This window comes from Barbus barbus (assembly GCF_936440315.1).
Source record: "Barbus barbus genome assembly, chromosome: 37".
Taxonomy (NCBI): domain Eukaryota; kingdom Metazoa; phylum Chordata; class Actinopteri; order Cypriniformes; family Cyprinidae; genus Barbus; species Barbus barbus.
In genome coordinates this window covers 11,254,973-11,272,358 of record NC_136715.1, presented here as the reverse complement: position 1 = coordinate 11,272,358, position 17,386 = coordinate 11,254,973, and the positions used below count along the sequence as shown (strand labels likewise).

Sequence of the window (17,386 nt, the reverse complement as noted above, 5' to 3'; positions counted from 1 at the left end):
TTGTGCACAAAGAAAACAAAAATACTTTGAATATATCGAACAATTTCTTCTCTTCCGTGTCAGCTCTTTGACGCACGTAAGACGACATATGCGTGTGGTGCTGCTGGCGCTCTGACATAGAACCCAGATGTGCGGTGCCTTGTTTAAGAGTAAGGGAACATGCATACATCATCATACTCTCAAGAAGCTTGCTGAAGAACAAAATTACGGCTGAACCACTAATGTCACATTGACTATTTTTTACAACGTCTTTACTATGTTTCTGGACCTTGAATGTGATAGTTCCATTAAAAATATCTTGTGTCCCAAACGAAGGTCTTATGGGTTTGGAATGACATGAAGGTGAGTAATTAATGACAGAATTTTCATTTTTGGGTGAACTATCCCTTTAATAAGCATTTTATGAATTCAAAATGTGATTAGTAGCAGCAATCCATGGCTGTGCTGTAAACCAATGTCTAATGGCTATTTGACAAACAGGATGACTTCGAACTCCAATGAATGAAAGAAATATGTCTCTACACTAGGGTTGTAACGGTACACAAACGTTCGGTTCAGTACATACCGATATACTTTTATATGTACCAGTACGTATAAAATTGCTTTTTTATTATTATTAAACAATGGTTTAATGAACAAATTGCTATTTCTTTAAATAAATTCAATTACAATTAAAGTTCAAATTACAATTTTCTTAAGGATAAAACTCTAGCTTAGATTATGCTCTAAATAGGGAGCCCCTTTTATATTATAAAGTTATAATTAACAACAGAGCCCAAACGTAAATATAATTACTATTTATTTTTAAATATAATAATAAACACTCAACAAAACTGAATTATGTGCAATTTACATGTTTGCATACATTTTTTTAATTAAATTTCTAGCCTATTTGTTGTTGAAATATATTCATTTACACAGTGGCTATCATAAATGGTTTCAAAACAGATTTATTTAAACATGCACTGAATAATGGAGACATCAATAACAGGTAAAGTAAAATATAATGAGTATGTAGTCCAATATTTTGCTAAATGCTGTTCTCTAGATTTGAGATTGAGCGATTGCTTGAGTCATGAGATGTTCATGTTTATTTCACATTCAAACTAGTAGTAAAGAGGAAGGGATGATCGCGTTCAATCGTGCTCCACTCTGCAGTTTGAACGGAGGTGTTTATACAGCGATCTGTCTTGCAACAAAGAGCACCAAAATGGCATGTATTGTTTGAATTTCCTGAAAAAATTGTCATAATTTGAAAGATGAGATTTTGTTTCTTATCAAAAGTAACAATATATTTAATTGGAAGTTTCTACTTATGTTCCACTCGTGCAGTGGTTAAAACAATGCCTTAGCCTATTTGTTCGGTACACACAAAACTTTCGGTACAAATACGTGTACTGTTACACTCCTAATCTACACTAAAATGAAAAGATCTGAACTTCATTTAGTTCCTGTGGGAAGTCTTACCTTCCTGCATGAGTGAAGTGGGTGAACACATGGACCCCCTGCTGTCCCCGAGTGTAACGCCACTGTCAGTGCTCTCTGTCTCCACCCCATTCCTGAAAGGCTCTGTTTCAGTCTCATCATTCTCCTCTGAGAGCTTCTCCTGGTGCTCAGGCACTGTAAACGGGCTGCTGTAGGTCCCTAAGGTTGATTGTAAGACCATCTCATCACCAGCAGAGCTGTCCTTTGAGGACTCCTCCTGATGTGAAGTGAAGAAAAGCAGCATTACACAAGGGCCAGGTGGCGTTATGTGTGAGATGAATGACTGCAAAATGGTTTGTGCAATGATAACAATGTCATTAGTCTGTTATGTTATATGGAGGGATTTTGCAATTCTCCCTTTTCCAACATCCCAATATCCATTTTCCACTGACAGGGTACCCATTATTATAACTTAACAATAGAGTGAAAACCACAGAAAACTAAACTGGAAAGACAAAGTGAAATATCAACTTAAAATTAAATTAAAAATTTAATTACCAAATTAAAAATTCGTTTTTTTTTCAATTTAGTTTCCAGTGGTGTTCACTGTTATTCACTATTATTGCTATTGTTTTATTTATACTTTTTTTTTTTATTTAGTTTTTAGTTTACATTTTTTATTATTTAATTATTTAATATGATTAAAAACATTACATTTATCAACATATTTCACATTTTCATGTTTAATGCAAAAGGATTGTAAAGGTTTAATTAGGTAAATATAAATAAATAAATAAATAAAGTAATAATAAGAATATAAAAATAAATTAAATTAAAAAAAGGATTGGAAAAATACATAAACAGTTGAAAATCCAAAACCAAACCAAAAAAAAAAAAACCTTCAAATGATTTTTAATTTTAGTTTTTCCCCAGGTACTTATGTTATTTTTATTTTAAGTACTATAATAGCCTATCTCACCTCATTTTCCTTTGACAGTGTTTCCACCATCAGAACATCTTCATTTGGTTTCTTCCAAGACTTTGGTACAACAGAAACAGCTTGGGCTTAGACAAAAAGGACAATACAATTAGTAACTGCTTATCTGAACTTTTAATTTTACCTGATTTATAACACAAACCATGAAGAACAAATACCTGAGGGTATGAACTTTCTAGAGTTGTTCTGAGTTTGTGATTCTGAAGCATCCTGAACCTTTATTTGGACATTGTCCGAGGACTTGTTTTGCTCTGGCACCTCAAGGACAACTGGCTGCACAAGTGGTGCCAAACCAGGTGGTGGTCCAAGGACAGCAGTGGTGCAGGGGGTGCTTGAAGAGGCCTGTACGGTTGGGATCAAGGGCACATGTACAGCTAGAGAAGGGAGGTGCTTTGTCTGGAGCTCCTCCAAGGCCACTGGAACTTTCTGACTGGACTCTTCCGTGGATGACGTACCCTGGGTTGGCAGCTGAACCTCATGGGACAATGATATCTTTAGGGCTTCCTGGACCTCAGGTTCTTCATAGCTTGATAAAGGAGTTTGAGACTCGGCAAGGCCATTTACCACTTTGAGGGACATTGAGGGTGAAGCAGAGAGTCTGAGAGAAGTTTCAGGAATAGAGTCCCCACCAGAATTAACCAGATGCATCTGAGCCTTGGTAGTTGAAGGAGAAATAAATTCCGGTTCTCCCGCAGCAGTTGGTTTAACGCATCCACAAGAAGGATGGGAGGGAACATCAGAGGCCATCTCTGGAGAAGAAGAGGCTAATAATGGAAGACTTGGGACATCTCCTTTCTCTAAAGTGGACTCTGAAGGCCTAGGCCCAGGAGATACAGGCTTTATCGGACCAGACTCAATTTTTGGCCTGTCATCTATAAAGGTCAAGAGCAAAGAGAGGGTTAAACATTAATAAAAAGGAAAGAGCTTAAGAGATAAATGTTATCAATAAAAGTGGGTTGGGTCTGGAGTATTACCTAAACTAGGTTTGCCATCCACTGGCGCAGGGCTCTCTGAGAGTCTCTGAGGTGGGTTGACACATGTCGTTTGTTCTGGGGTCTGACAGTTGCTTGGCTGTTTTAGGGTGAAAAAGAGAGAAAGAAAAATGCAGACACATCAGTCACCCATAGTGCAGCCAGAACTTTGACTATCGGCATAACGCCTAGCCCACCGCCTAGCTTATTCTAGCCCAGAATAGGTCTGGGAAGATATGATAATGATAATTTACTTTCATAGTACTACCATGGCAATACAATGTTTTTGGACATCTATTATGGAAACATTTTTTTGGCATGAATAGTAATACCACGTTTTTTTGAAAATGGTACCACGGTAACAGCACTTTTTTTTATATGTACTATGATAATAAAATGTTTAAGGAAAAGCGAATCTCATGGTTATTTTTTTTTTTTTTGGACCATGGTAATACCACATTTTTGGACATGGTATTTTGAACCAGGTAGTACCATGTTTTATGGACAGATTCCATTGTAATGCCATGTTTTTGGATATAGTGATCTCATTTTTTTTTTTAAAGAAATTATGGTACAACCACATTTTGGACATGATAAGACATGTTTCTTTGGACCGATACCATGGTATTACCATGTTTTTGGACATGAAAAGGTTGCGTATTTTCTGCTCTTGCCAAAAAACAACTGTTGGAATTATCTGCTTTTGCTATAAAACAAACTTTTAATATGTAAAAAACCCCCAAAAAACATACTTTCAGTGAACTTTAATTTAGTAAATTACACACATTTGTTTAAGTTATTACTACTTAATCAAAACAACCCAACTGCAGTTTGATTGATATTACTCGGAATGCGCAATAAAAAACGTGATTTCAAAAAATAAAAATAAAAATGTAAATAAATGAACTATAGGTTTTTGCAAATTAACTCTAAATATGGTAATCCTTCAATGCCATGGTGTATACATTAAAGGTGTTAGCATCTGACATCATATGTGACTGCCACATTTTTTGTAAAAGTCATTAGCACTGGTTATGGTCGAGAGCGAAGAGATTGTGGCAGCCACTGTCATTCAAACTTCTGCTGAAACATTTTGCTGCTTGTTTACACTTCATCAATTCACTTTTTTTTGGATTGTCCATAGACTAAAATATACATAAACATATAATGGTGCAGCCAACAGCATAACGCTCTCAGTGTGTTTATAAGGATTAGATTGGGGGCAGACTGTGTGAGCTGGAACTAATCCATGCACACCCTGTGTGCCAGAGAGATAGAGAGAGAGTGAGAGTGAGAGAGAGAGAGAGAGAGAGATGGAGAGTGAAAGAGAGAGAGGTAGAAAGAGAGAGAAGTAGGTGGCTATACATGTCTGGGAAATAGCATTAGACAGGTAAGCTTAAAACAGCTGAGCCAAGGACCCAATGGACATGTGTAGTGAGAGCTTAAAGCATTGCTAATTATTAAAGACGTGTTAAACACTCACATGACGCATGAACTTGTGTTAAATGCATTAAGCACTGCACTCCACTGAAGTGAATAATTACTCCAAGTAAAAATAACTGAGAAAGAACAAATTCTGGCACCCGATAAATCACTTTCCTAAGAAATTACTTGTAATTTTAGCTCAGACTACACCTGTCCCTGTTTGAAGTGATGCCATTTTGTGGAGGCAATTGACAATGTATTTCTTGCCTGTGGAGGGGTGAGTGTGGAGGACAGATGTCCTGTGGGTGGGGTTGGTGTCGAGGAGGGCCGTCCTGCAGGTGGGGTTAAGGTGGAGGCCGGGTGACCTGAAGGAGGAGTAGGATTCCGGCTTCCAAACATAATTTCCTCTGTGATGTCCTTTCCACCCTGGTTGGGGTCTCGGATCCGAATCTGGGAGAACAATGGTGCAAAACAACAAAAAAACTCACTAAAGCATCCGGGTCGATCGCAGTTCCCTAGAGGGCTGTCAGAAGTGCCAGTACTTCAGTACCAACTATATTTTATTATATTTTATATTTACAAGTCATTGTTTGCTGAAAACAGTCCTCTGTACATTCCTTTATTAAACCACCGCTCAAAAGTTTGAGGTCAGTAAAAAAAAAAAAAAAAAAAAAAAAAAAAAAATGAAATAATATTTCTTAAGCACCAAATCAGTGCGATTTAGAATGATTTCTGAAGAATCATGTGACACTGAAGACTGGAGTAATGGCTGCTGAAAATTCAGCTTTTCCATTATGGGAATAAATGAAATTTTAGAAATATTAAATGGAACATTTCAATAAAAAGTTACTTTAAATTGTAATAATATTTCAAACATTACTGTTTTACTGTATTTTTGATCAGCCTTGGTGAGCATAAGACACTTCTTTCAAAAATATTGAAACATTTTACCCAGCTCCAAACTTTTAAATTGTAGCATAATTCCAAACTAAAATATACATTTCAAAATTTGTTTTTATGTTTGTGATTTGTTTCATTGTTCTGTTTACTTGAGAAATGACATTTTCAAAGCTGTATGACATTTTAATTTAATTTGTTAATACTTATAAGAGCATTATTATTTTCAATAGCACATTCTTTTTTGTTGGTCTTGAGAACTGAAATATTTAAAAGGCATTTGTATCCAGAGAGTTTGATTTATCTCTCAAAATCAGATTCAAAATCAGTCTTTGAAAAATGCTTAGATATGAGCTAACATTTTAATTGGCTGGAAGGAACAGACATAATCTTTCAAATAGGCATCAAGCTCACTGACTTAGAAGACCTTTCTGGAAATTTAACACATTCTACTGGGTTCCATTTTCCTAGATTCCATCATTAAACACCAATACTAAAGAGTTACTTCCCAAGATTTATTTTAAAATGTATGTGTCATTTTGCAGGAGGCTGGGTGATTTCTAGTTGGCTTAATTTTCACTTTGGCGTGGGATAAAACACTTCGGCTATGCCAACCACCTCGCATGTAACAAAACCACCACATCAGACAGTCTGATCCAAATATGTCAGGAGTTGCATGGCACACAAATTGACAACATTCCTGGATAAAATCAATACTTACTTTTCATCTTAAATTCTGGAAATTTAATAGAATAGCATGACATAATTACACAAAAAGCCAAGGCCAATACCAGGGTAAAACTAATACTTGATGAATATCCCTTTTAACAGAATTTTTGCATTTAATCTTGGGTCTGCCAGCCAGAGCCGTTGGGATTAAATCCAAGCCTTATGAGTCTAAAATGAATTGAAAACTAAGTGGATCCCTTGGCGTTTCTAAAACGAGGCAGAGCGTTTCAGGTACTGACCGGTTTCTTTTCACGCTTGGTTGGTGGAGGTGGCAGTGGTGCAGGCACTATGATGGGTGGAGAGGGAGGGTACACTGTCTGGCCGGTGTAATATTGCGGCCCGGCAGCTGTTGTTGGAAAAGAGATGGAAGGAAGGAAAAAAGTGAGTCACGTCTCTGTGTGAGCTGCTTTCACATGAGATCTAAACAGCCTCGGAGTGAATCGCTTTCTGGAAACGGGGTCATTTCTCAGTTAGTTAATCAGACACACACTGAAACTACCTGGAGCTAATATGTACCATCTGGGTGCGATGCAAGCATGCTCACACTGAAATGTGCACTATAGAGAGGCCTGAACTTGCCATAAGGAGCAGGGTATTCCCCAGGGCCGGGTCCTGGGTAGAAGGTTCCAGACCCTGGTGGCTGGACGGCATATTGCTGCGGGGGTCCCACGTAAGGTGCACTATGACGATACTGAGAAAAGAGGTGGAGAATTTTATTTAAATATATAATTATATATGTGTACTACTGCATGAAAATATGATATTTATTCATATCCTTTGAGCTTCGATTATATTCATTTCTACTATACAAACAGCAAATAACTTTCGTTAAACATCGAATCTAAATTTCATTTAGCCTTAAATGCATTTAAATAATGTTTTGTTAAGCATCCCATCTGAATTTTATTTAAAGGAATGACAGAAAAATACTTAATATATATTTTATATATATATATATATATATATATATATAAACATTTAATATAAATATAATTAATGAATATTTCATGAATTAAACATTTATTACAAATTCATTCAATATGTTGCATATTAACATTTTGTCATATTTACTATAAAATATTTAATATATAATAATTGTATATAAAAATTAAATTATAAACCATACAAATCTAAATAAATCACAATACCATAAATAAAATTAAACCAATTTCTGCATAAAAAGACAGCAAATGATCAGTTTTGTTAAAGGGGTCATCGGATGCAAAACTCACTTTTACATGTTGTTTGAACATAAACGTGTGTTGGCAGTGTGTGTACACAATCACCCTATAATGATAAAAATCCACCCAGTGGTATTTTTTAATCTTTATAAGTAATATCCCCTTTTTCAAATCAGGCCATTCTCAGCTTCTTGTCGGTGTGGCCGCAAACACGATAGTTGATTGACACGGCCGTCTTACCTTAGACCCGCCCTAAATGAGCTGAGTGAGCTGTAAACAGTCCAACCCCCATTGTGTCGACTCAAGGGGAAGACAAGAATGCCTCCCAAGCGACTAAGGTGCTTTGTTGTTGGATGTAATAATGAACATAGCAGTCGTCATTTATTCCCAACATCTGAGCCGCTGAAGACGTAGAGGATTAACTTTACTTTCATTTTTGAAAGAAATGCGCCCGGCGATCTACATAAATGAAAGTGAAAGTGAAGTGACATACTTGTATGGTGACCCATATTCAGAATTTGTGCTCTGCATTTAACCCATCCAAAGTGCACACACACAGCAGTGAACACACAAACACCCTGAACAAACACCCGGAGCAGTGGGCAGCCATTTATGCTGCGGCGCCCAGGGAGCAGTTGGGGGTTCGATGCCTTGCACAAGGGCACCTAAGTCGTGGTATTGAGGGTGGAGAGAGCGCTGTATGTTCACTCCTCCCACCTACAATTCCTGCCGGATCTGAGATTCGACCTCGCAAACTTTGGATTACGAATCTGACCTAACCATTAGGCCATGACTTCCCGTTCGCGCGAATCATTCGTGATTCAGCTTCACCTGCAGCAGAAGTGAGTATAAGGGTTTTTTATGCATCTTTTGCAAATCGACCCCTTTAAACATCCCCTTCATGTTTTAATTATGAATAAATTGCATTAAAAACATTTGAAAAACCTCTCATTTGAAAAATTCCATGATATTTTGGGTTTTTCCATCACTGTGGGAACTATTTGTGTATACAATCCATATTTGGAGATTTCACAGTAACAGGTTAACTGACTCTTTACCTGAGGAATGTAGTATTGGTGTGTCTGGGTAGGAAAGGGCATAGGCGTCATAGTCATCATGATGTGCTGGTTGGGGGGATAAACTGTAGCCGTTGGGGTCTGTGAGCCCGGCCGAATGGAGGGGCTGTTGGTAGGAAGGGCAGGCCGTGCTGGCTGTAACTGAGTCCTGTGGAGGAACTGAGGAGGAAGTCAAAGAAATGAGTGTTAAGCAGAAACAGAGAGAGAAGAGAAACAAGTCAGTGTTGACTCAAGTCAATTCACCACAGGACATTCTCCTGTGTCTGTCAGGCAGTGTATTCAAATCATGAAGCATTTGAATTTGCAGTTAATTGACAATCTGATATTTAGACACTGGAATAGCAGTGATCATACATGCTAGATTAATTATATCAATTCTGCTCATCAAACAGACACAATGAAACAAACATAAGCGTACACACACACACCAGCCTGGAGAAATGAGCAGTATTCTCATTCTCCGCTGTAACGGGGTGGTGGCACAGCTTTGGCACAATGGTTTATTCATCGGGAGAATACTGCATGCCTGCTGGAGGAGTCGTCCCCTCCCCCATAACTTCCTCCCCTGCTTTCCCTCTATTTGTCTCTCTCACTCCACACAGCAAATATTACCTCAGCAAAGCCTGTCAGTGGGTGCTAGCAGCCGGGCAGCACTGGAGCAAGAGGTGACCTCTCTCTACAGCCCCATTCACACCATGAAAGATAACTATAAAGATAACAATATTAGCGTCCACATCAGCAAACAGTATTGTCGGTTTATTCAAAGCTCGTGCTCGTTTGCCTCTTCAAATTTATTGAGCTGGTTATAGTAGGATTGATTCTGATTGGGTGTCAATGTTTTTAATGGTCATCAGCTAGAAAAAATCATTCTGAAAGTGATTCCAACGATATTGTTTCTCTGTGCCTTTATAGTTATAGCTGTAGTGTGGGCTCTGTTATTCTTTAATATTGAGAAAGATTTTTAGAACTATATCTTTATCATTATTTTTATAGTTATCGTGCTTGGTGTGAACGGGCCTTACACATACGATATGCATACACCATATGCAGTTTTTCTCATAGGATTAATAAAGCCTGAATGTCTGTCTGTCTGTGTGGTTGATTCTTCCAATAGGAGACATTTTCAATCCCTTAGAATGATTGTAAGGAAAAAAAACATTATAGATTATAATATATTTAGACATTTAATTGTGACTATTTAATAGCTTTTTTTGTGGAATGAATGCATTTGCAAAAATGAAATATTTTGGGCTTACCCAGACCTTATTATCATCATTATTATATTGGTTATTATTATGTTTTGCTATAGCGTCCTAATAGTCAGGACAGTAAAACTCTTTCTGAGAAATATAATTTGTTACTTTGTCCTATTTAAAGCCAAATCCATCAATGCAGCATAATGTACAAATTCACCACCTTTAACAATAAATGTAATTGCTACTACTGTCGAAACTTCAGATTGCCTGTTGTAAGCAATGTTCCAGTTATTAAGCAGAATCTCCAGGTTTATTTGAAAGCCCTAGTGGAGAAATTACAGGACATTGTTTTCTAGAATCTACAACTGATTTTTGGGTGTGCTACTCACTCCAGGATGTCTGTCACAACAGACAGATGATTGCTTTAGTAAATAGTTCCAGTAGAAAACAGGTTCAACTAAATGCTGGATTCCATGATCTAGATGTTGTGATTTCAGACCATTTTGCCTCAACCATCATACACAATTAAAAAAAAAAAAAGAAATCCATCACACTAAAATGTTAATTATTATAGCCCTGCTTAGAATCTTATTCCATTCCATCTTTTTCAAGATTAAAAAACAAAAACAATATTAGGTGTTAGTATTATAATTAAAAATAACAGTTTTCTATTTTAATATATTTTCTATATATTTCTGAATATATTTTCCATTTAATATACGTTATTTTTTCTAAATGTTTTATTTGTTTAAGGGTAATTTATTCATGTGATTGTGAAGTTGAATTTTCAGTAACTATTAAGGCCCTTTCACACCAAGGATGATGACTATAAAGATAACGATAAAGATATAGTTCTAAAAATTGTTCTCAATATTAAAGAATAGCAGAGTCCACACCAGAGCTATAACGATAAATGCACAAAGAAACGATATCGTTGGAATCACATTCAGAACAATTTTTTTCCCAGCTGATGAACGATAAAAACTCTGACACCCAATCAGAATCAATCCTGCTATAATGAGCCCAAAAATTTAAAGCGGCAGACACGCGTGCGCTGAGAATAAAAAGATGATATCGTTCACTGGTGACATGTGACCTTGGGACCACAAAAAAAATAAATAAAAATTAAGGGCCAATTTTTCGAAATTGAGATTTATGCATAATCTGTATGGTTTGTTATGATAGGACAATATTTGGCTGAGATACAACTATTTGAAGATCTGGAATCTGAAATATTAAAAATCAAAATAATGAGAAAATTGCCTTTAAAGCTGACCAAATGAAGTCCTTAGCAATGCATATTACTAATCAAAAATTAAGTTTTGATATATTTACAGTAGGAAATTTACAAAATATATTCATGGAACTTGATCTGTACTTAATGTCCTAATGATTTTTGGCATAAAATAAAAATCAATAATTTTGACCCATACAATGTATTTTTGGCTATTGCTACAAATAAGCGACTTCACTGGTTTTGTGGTCCAGTGTCACATATCGTTATCTTTATAGTTAGCTTTACAGTTATCATCCTTGGTGTGAACGGGGCTTTACTCTAGTCTTCAGTGTCACATGATTCTTCAGAAATCTTTCTAATATGCTTATCTGATGTTCAACACAAATTTCTTATCAGTGTTGAAAACAGTTCTGCTGTCTAATGTTTTTGTGGATACATTTCCACAATTTGCCACCATTTCCAAGGCAAAAGGCTATTTTCAGTTCTCCTAAACAACATCCAACCTAATCGCATGGCTCAGGTACACCCAAAAACATGGCTCAGAATAATCCAAGCCTATCATTAAGCAAGCCTCTGAGAGATTTCCCAAAGCCACGAGTGTGTGTAGAGACAAGAACAATAAATACAGCGGACGCCCCTTGATGGGAGGCTGAGAAGTGATTTAACACCACAGAACTGAGCGGAGATTTCGTGTTACTGTCTGTGCTCAGAGTGTCAGTCCTCCAATAAAAATTATGTTGAGAGACTTGAATTGTGCTCTTTGGAGAGAATTGAACATTATCAGAATCAGAATCAGCTTTATTGCCAGGTATGTTTGCACATACGAGGAATTTGTTTTAGTGACAGTAGCTTCACAGTGCGACAGAATGACAGCAACAGGACAGGACACAGATAAAAAAATAAAAATAAATAAAAAGTAAAAATAAGAATTAAAAATTTAAATGAAATAAATAAATGTACAAATATACGAAAATGGACAATGTGCCAAATAGCACAAACATAATATACAAAACAGACATTCAGTACGTACAGGTATGTTAGGTGCAAATTTGAAGTATGTGTATAAAATACAAATAAAAAGTATGATAGTGTTATGTGTTTCATGTTTATTGTTAAGAGTTGAAATGTTAATGAGATGGATTGCCTGAGGGAAGAAACTGTTCCTATGTCTGGTCGTTCTGGTTCTCAGAGCTCTGTAGCGTCGACCAGATGGTAACAGTTCAAAGAGGGAGTGTGCTGGGTGTGAGGGGTCCAGAGTGATTTTACCAGCCCTTTTGCTCACTCTGGATAAGTACAGTTCTTGGAGAGTGGGGAGGGTTGTACCAATGATTCGCTCAGCAGTCCAGACTACCCTCTGTAGTCTTCTGATGTCAGATTTGGTAGCTGAGCTGAACCAGACAGTTATTGAAGTGCAGAGGATGGATTCAGTGATGGCAGAGTAGAACCGTTTCAGTAAGTCCGGTGGCAGGTTGAACTTCCTCAGCTGGCGAAGGAAGTACAACCTCTGCTGGGCCTTTTTCACAATAGAGTCAGTGTTAATGTCCCACTTCAGGTCCTGAGAAATTGTGGTGCCCAGGAACCTGAATGACTCCACTGCAGTCACAGTGCTATTCATGATGGTGAATGGGGGGAGAGCAGGGGGGTTTCTCCTGAAGTCCACAATCATCTCCACAGTTTTGAGCATGTTGAGCTCCAGGTTGTTAAGACTGCACTAGACAGCCAACTCCTTAACCTCCTGTCTGTAAGTAGACTTGTCACCGTCCTGAATGAGGCCGATCAGTGTGATGTCGTCTGCAAACTTCAGGAGCTTGACAGAGGGGTGTTTAGATGTGCAGTCTTTGGTGTAGAGGGAGAAGAGCAGTGGGGAGAGAACATAGCCCTAAGGAGCTCCAGTGCTGATGGTGCGGGTGCTGGATGAGAATTTTCCCAGCCTCACTAGCTGCTGCCTGTCAGGAAGCTGGTGATCCACTAACAGACGGAGGTGGGCACGGAAAGCTGAGTTAGTTTGGGCAGCAGGAGGTCTGGAATGATAGTGTTAAAGGCCGAGCTGAAGTCCACAAACAGGATCCTCACATAAGTCCCTGGTCTGTCCAGGTGTTGCAGTGTGTAATGCAGTCCCATGTTGACTGCATCATCCACAGACCTGTTTGCTCTGTAGGCAAACTGCAGGGGGTCCAGTGATGTCCTTCAGATAAGCCAAAACCAGTTTTTCAAATGACTTCATGACCACAGATGTTACAGCCAAAGGTCTTTAGTCGTGGTGGTGATGGCGCAGTGGATAAGACACATGCCTTTGGTGTGAGAGACCCGGGTTCGAATCCACTGTGAGACACCAATGTGTCCCTGAGCAAGACACTTAACCCCTAGTTGCTCCAGAGGCGTGTGACCTCTGACATATATAGCAATTGTAAGTCGCTTTGGATAAAAGCGTCAGCTAAATGAATAAATGTAATGTAAATGTAATGTCAAGTCCTGTAATCTTGGGTTTCTTTGGGATGGGGATTATGGTGGAGCGTTTGAAGCATGAGGGGACTTCACACAGCTCGTGATCTGTTGAAGATCTGTGTGAAGATGGGGGCCAGCTGGTCAGCACAGGATTTCAGACAGGCTGGTCTCACACCGTCTGGGCCTGGTGCCTTCCTTCTCTTGTTCTTTTTGAAGACCTGGTGCACGTCATCTTCTCTTATCTGCAGTTCAGGTGTGAGGGAGAGGGGTGTTGCAGGAGGTGTGAATGGTGTTTTTTCAAACCTGCAATAGAACTCATTAAGATCGTCTACCAGTTGTTGATTCTCCACAGTGCTGGGGGATGGTGTCTTGTAATTGGTGATGTCTTTCAGACCTTTCCACACTAAAGCCGTGTCACTGTAAGAGAATTGGATCCTTAACTTATCGGAATAATTCCTCGTTGCCACTCTGATCTCCTTTTCCAGTGTGTATTTGGCCTGTTTATATAAGACTCTGTCCCCATTCCTGTAAGCATCTTCTTTGGCCTGACGGAGCTGTCTGAGTTTTGCAGTGAACCACGGTTTGTCGTTGTTATAAGTTAGATGAGTCCTGGTAGGAATGCACATATCCTCACAGAAACTGATATATGATGTTACAGTCTCTGTGAGTTTGTCCAGATCATCAGCAGCTTCAAAAACACTCCAATCAGTAAGGTCGAGACAGGCTTATAAAACCCGCTCTCTCTCATTAGTCCATCTCTTTACAGTCCTTAATACAGGTTTAACAGATTTAAGTTTCTGCCTGTAGGTTGTAATAAGATGAACCAAACAGTGATTAGAGAGTCCTAAAGCTGCTCGTGGGACAGAGTGATATGCATCCTTTACCGCTGTGTAACAGTGATCCAATATATTACTGTCTCTGTTGGGACATGTAACATGCTGTCTGTATTTTGGCAGTTCGCGGGAGAGATTTGCTTTATTAAAGTCCCCGAGAATGATTAAAACAGTCCGGGTGTTGTTGTTCTGTGTCTGTGATCAGATCAGCGTGTTTCTGTAAAGCTGTGCTCACGTGCGCTTGCGGTGGAATGTAGACACTCACGAGAATGAACGAGCAGAACTCCCGCGGCGAATAGAAAGGTTTACAGTTGACGAAAAGCATTTCTAGATCTGAACAGCACATCTTCTTTAACACAGTTACATCTGTACACCACCTCTCATTGATGTAAAAGCATGTCCTGCTGCCGTGCGATTTCCCCATTGATTCCGCGTCGCGATCTGCTCTGATCAGCGTGAAATTAGGCAGATGTAACGCGCTGTCTGGAATGGTGTCTTTCAGCCAGGTTTCCATGAAACACAGAGCAGTAGAGTTTGAAAAGTCCTTGTTAAACCGGGAAAGCAGGAGTTCGTCCGTTTTGTTGGGTAGAGAGCGGAGATTCGCCAGATGGATGCTAGGCAACGGCATTTGAAATCCACGCTGTCTGAGCTTCACGAGCGCGCCGGCTCGCTTCCCCCGTCTGCGTGTCCTGAAGCATCTAAACAGCGCTGCAGCTCCGCCGACTACTATGTTCAGCAAAACATCCGAATAATCTAAAACCGGTTGGAGATTTTGTGGAGTGTTCTGCCGAATGTTCAGCAGTTCTTCCTTGGTGAAACTGATCGTGTTAGACAAACAAAAAACAGGAAAAACTAACAAAAACATTAAAACAACTGGAGAGCCAAGCACAATGGCTGTCATGCGCGGCGCCATCTTGTTACTTTCGATTATTAAGTGACTATCAAAATTCTCAGCTTGATTTCGTTAAATACACAGAAAATAAAAGACTGACCCAAGCTGGGTTTCACTATGTACCCTATAAAATTATGTGGTTAAGGGACTGGATTGGCATGCTTCACTGTAAATGGATGCACTGTGTGAGAGATCGTGTAATAGGGTGGCATTTTGGGGCAACTCACACTAGTAGCTGAAAAGAAGCTCCGACACTAAAACAACTTGCTTAGAGGAACAGCTCTCTAATTAAATCTATGGCATATGAGGACAGTACACTCTGTTTGCATAAGGACAAAAGGAAACAACGGATAAAGTATTTAATACTTTATAAAAATTATTTAAATTTTTTTTCATAAATATCGGTTTACAGACCTTTGGGTCAAAGGTAAAAACAGAGACCTGACGAAACAAGAAAGAAAAGAAACAGAAACAGAAGACCACCACTGGAGAACAAACATTGTTTGTGTGTGTGTAATGGGTGATTTCCTCTCACTGTGACTCATAAAGGGCGACAAGGGATCGAGCGCAGCCTGGGGCGAAGACCACTCTGTGCTAAACTACTGTCACAATGCCGAACAAGTGTTTGTGGGAGAGAGGGAGAGAGGGAGTGAGAGAGAGAGAGAGAGAGAGAGAGAGCCACATGAGAGCCACTCTTACCACATGATAAGAGAAAATTCCAGGATCTGCGAAATAAAGTAGTAAAAGAATTAAGGCAGGCCAAAGCTGATTATTTTATTAAATTAATTGATGACTCTAAAGGAAACTACCACATTCAAGGACCAGAAAGGTAGTAAGGACATCGTTAAAATAGTCGTTAAAATGTGACATGTGACAACTGTAATTTTATGAAGATACGAGAATACTTCTTGTCAGTCTCTCGTGTAAGTCTTCGACGTGGGTTCACGGCAGTATCACGCATGCATGTGATGCTGCTGAGGCAGGAGCCCGCGCTCTGATGTAGAACCCAGATGCGCTCTGCCTTGTTTGCAAACAGATGAATGCACACGCATTCGCCATGGTACTCTCGTGAACGCGTGTCAAAGACTGACACGGAGGCGGAGAAATTGTTAAATAAAGTTGCTATTTTTGTTTTCTTTTTATGCACAAAAAGTATTCTCATAGCTTCATAATGTTATGGTTGAACCACTGATGCAACATGGATTATTTTAACAATGTCCTTACTACCTTTCTGTGCCTTGAATGTGGTAGTTGCATTGCTGTCTATACAGGGTCAGAAAGCTCTTGGATTTCATTCAAAATATTTTAATTTGGGTTTCGAAAATGAATGAAAGTCTCGCAGGTTTGGAATGACATGGGGCTGAGTAATTAATGACAGAATTTTCATTTTTGGTTAAACTACCCCTATAACAAGGCATATATATATATACATATATATATATTTGTCACAAGTGCTAGAATCTTTCATCATGCACCACAGAAGCTCTGACCTATATGTTCTTCATGTCTGTTCCTCTGACCAACATTCAACACCAGCCAACTATTCCAGCTTCTGCTCTGTGTGTGTGTGTGTGTGTGTGTGAGAGAGACACTCCCTTTCCACTCTCTCCTATTTCTGTTTGTTTTCTAATGGCCTGTAGGCATCAGTTTTACCCAGTCTGCAGTGGAAGCGAGCTGGGACTTGCCGCAGCCACAGGAGAGAAATGAAACCTTAACTCAGCTCTTTTAATATCAGCGCAGATGTCAAAGCTTCTTTCACTGCTGCACATTACACTATCAAGTGCTGTTCTATAAGGTGAACCCTTCACAGACCTCTGCAAATTGTTATGCTTTTTGCTTTATTTCCCCTCTACACAAAAAAGTATTAAGGTGCGGGCAAAAAAGGTCCACTGTATATTGTCTATAATGTAGCGATACATGAGACATATTACACACAAAAGTCATTTTCCGATTCTGAACCCACTGTAATATCTGCATGGGAAAATTCCTGATTGTGATTGATTTTGTCTGTAAAAATTCACCAAACAATACTAAAAGTGACAGCACCTTAACACTCAAAGTGTAGTGGCAATTACAACTGCT

At 38.8% G+C, this 17,386-nt stretch overlaps 1 protein-coding gene across 1 annotated transcript in view; it reads right to left on the bottom strand.

Annotated features, from left to right (window-relative positions):
- Nucleotides 1-17,386, bottom strand: part of LOC306856856 (eukaryotic translation initiation factor 4 gamma 3-like) — a 52,755-nt gene that overhangs the window by 20,533 nt on the left and 14,836 nt on the right. Inside the window, exons 6-13 of the mRNA XM_079396365.1 lie at nt 8,684-8,860; nt 7,024-7,135; nt 6,684-6,790; nt 5,086-5,268; nt 3,397-3,493; nt 2,581-3,294; nt 2,405-2,490; nt 1,468-1,702 (exon numbers count right to left, since the gene is read on the bottom strand). Coding sequence (XP_079252491.1) covers nt 1,468-1,702; nt 2,405-2,490; nt 2,581-3,294; nt 3,397-3,493; nt 5,086-5,268; nt 6,684-6,790; nt 7,024-7,135; nt 8,684-8,860 — 1,711 coding nt within the window. The remainder of the gene's footprint in view (nt 1-1,467; nt 1,703-2,404; nt 2,491-2,580; nt 3,295-3,396; nt 3,494-5,085; nt 5,269-6,683; nt 6,791-7,023; nt 7,136-8,683; nt 8,861-17,386) is intronic.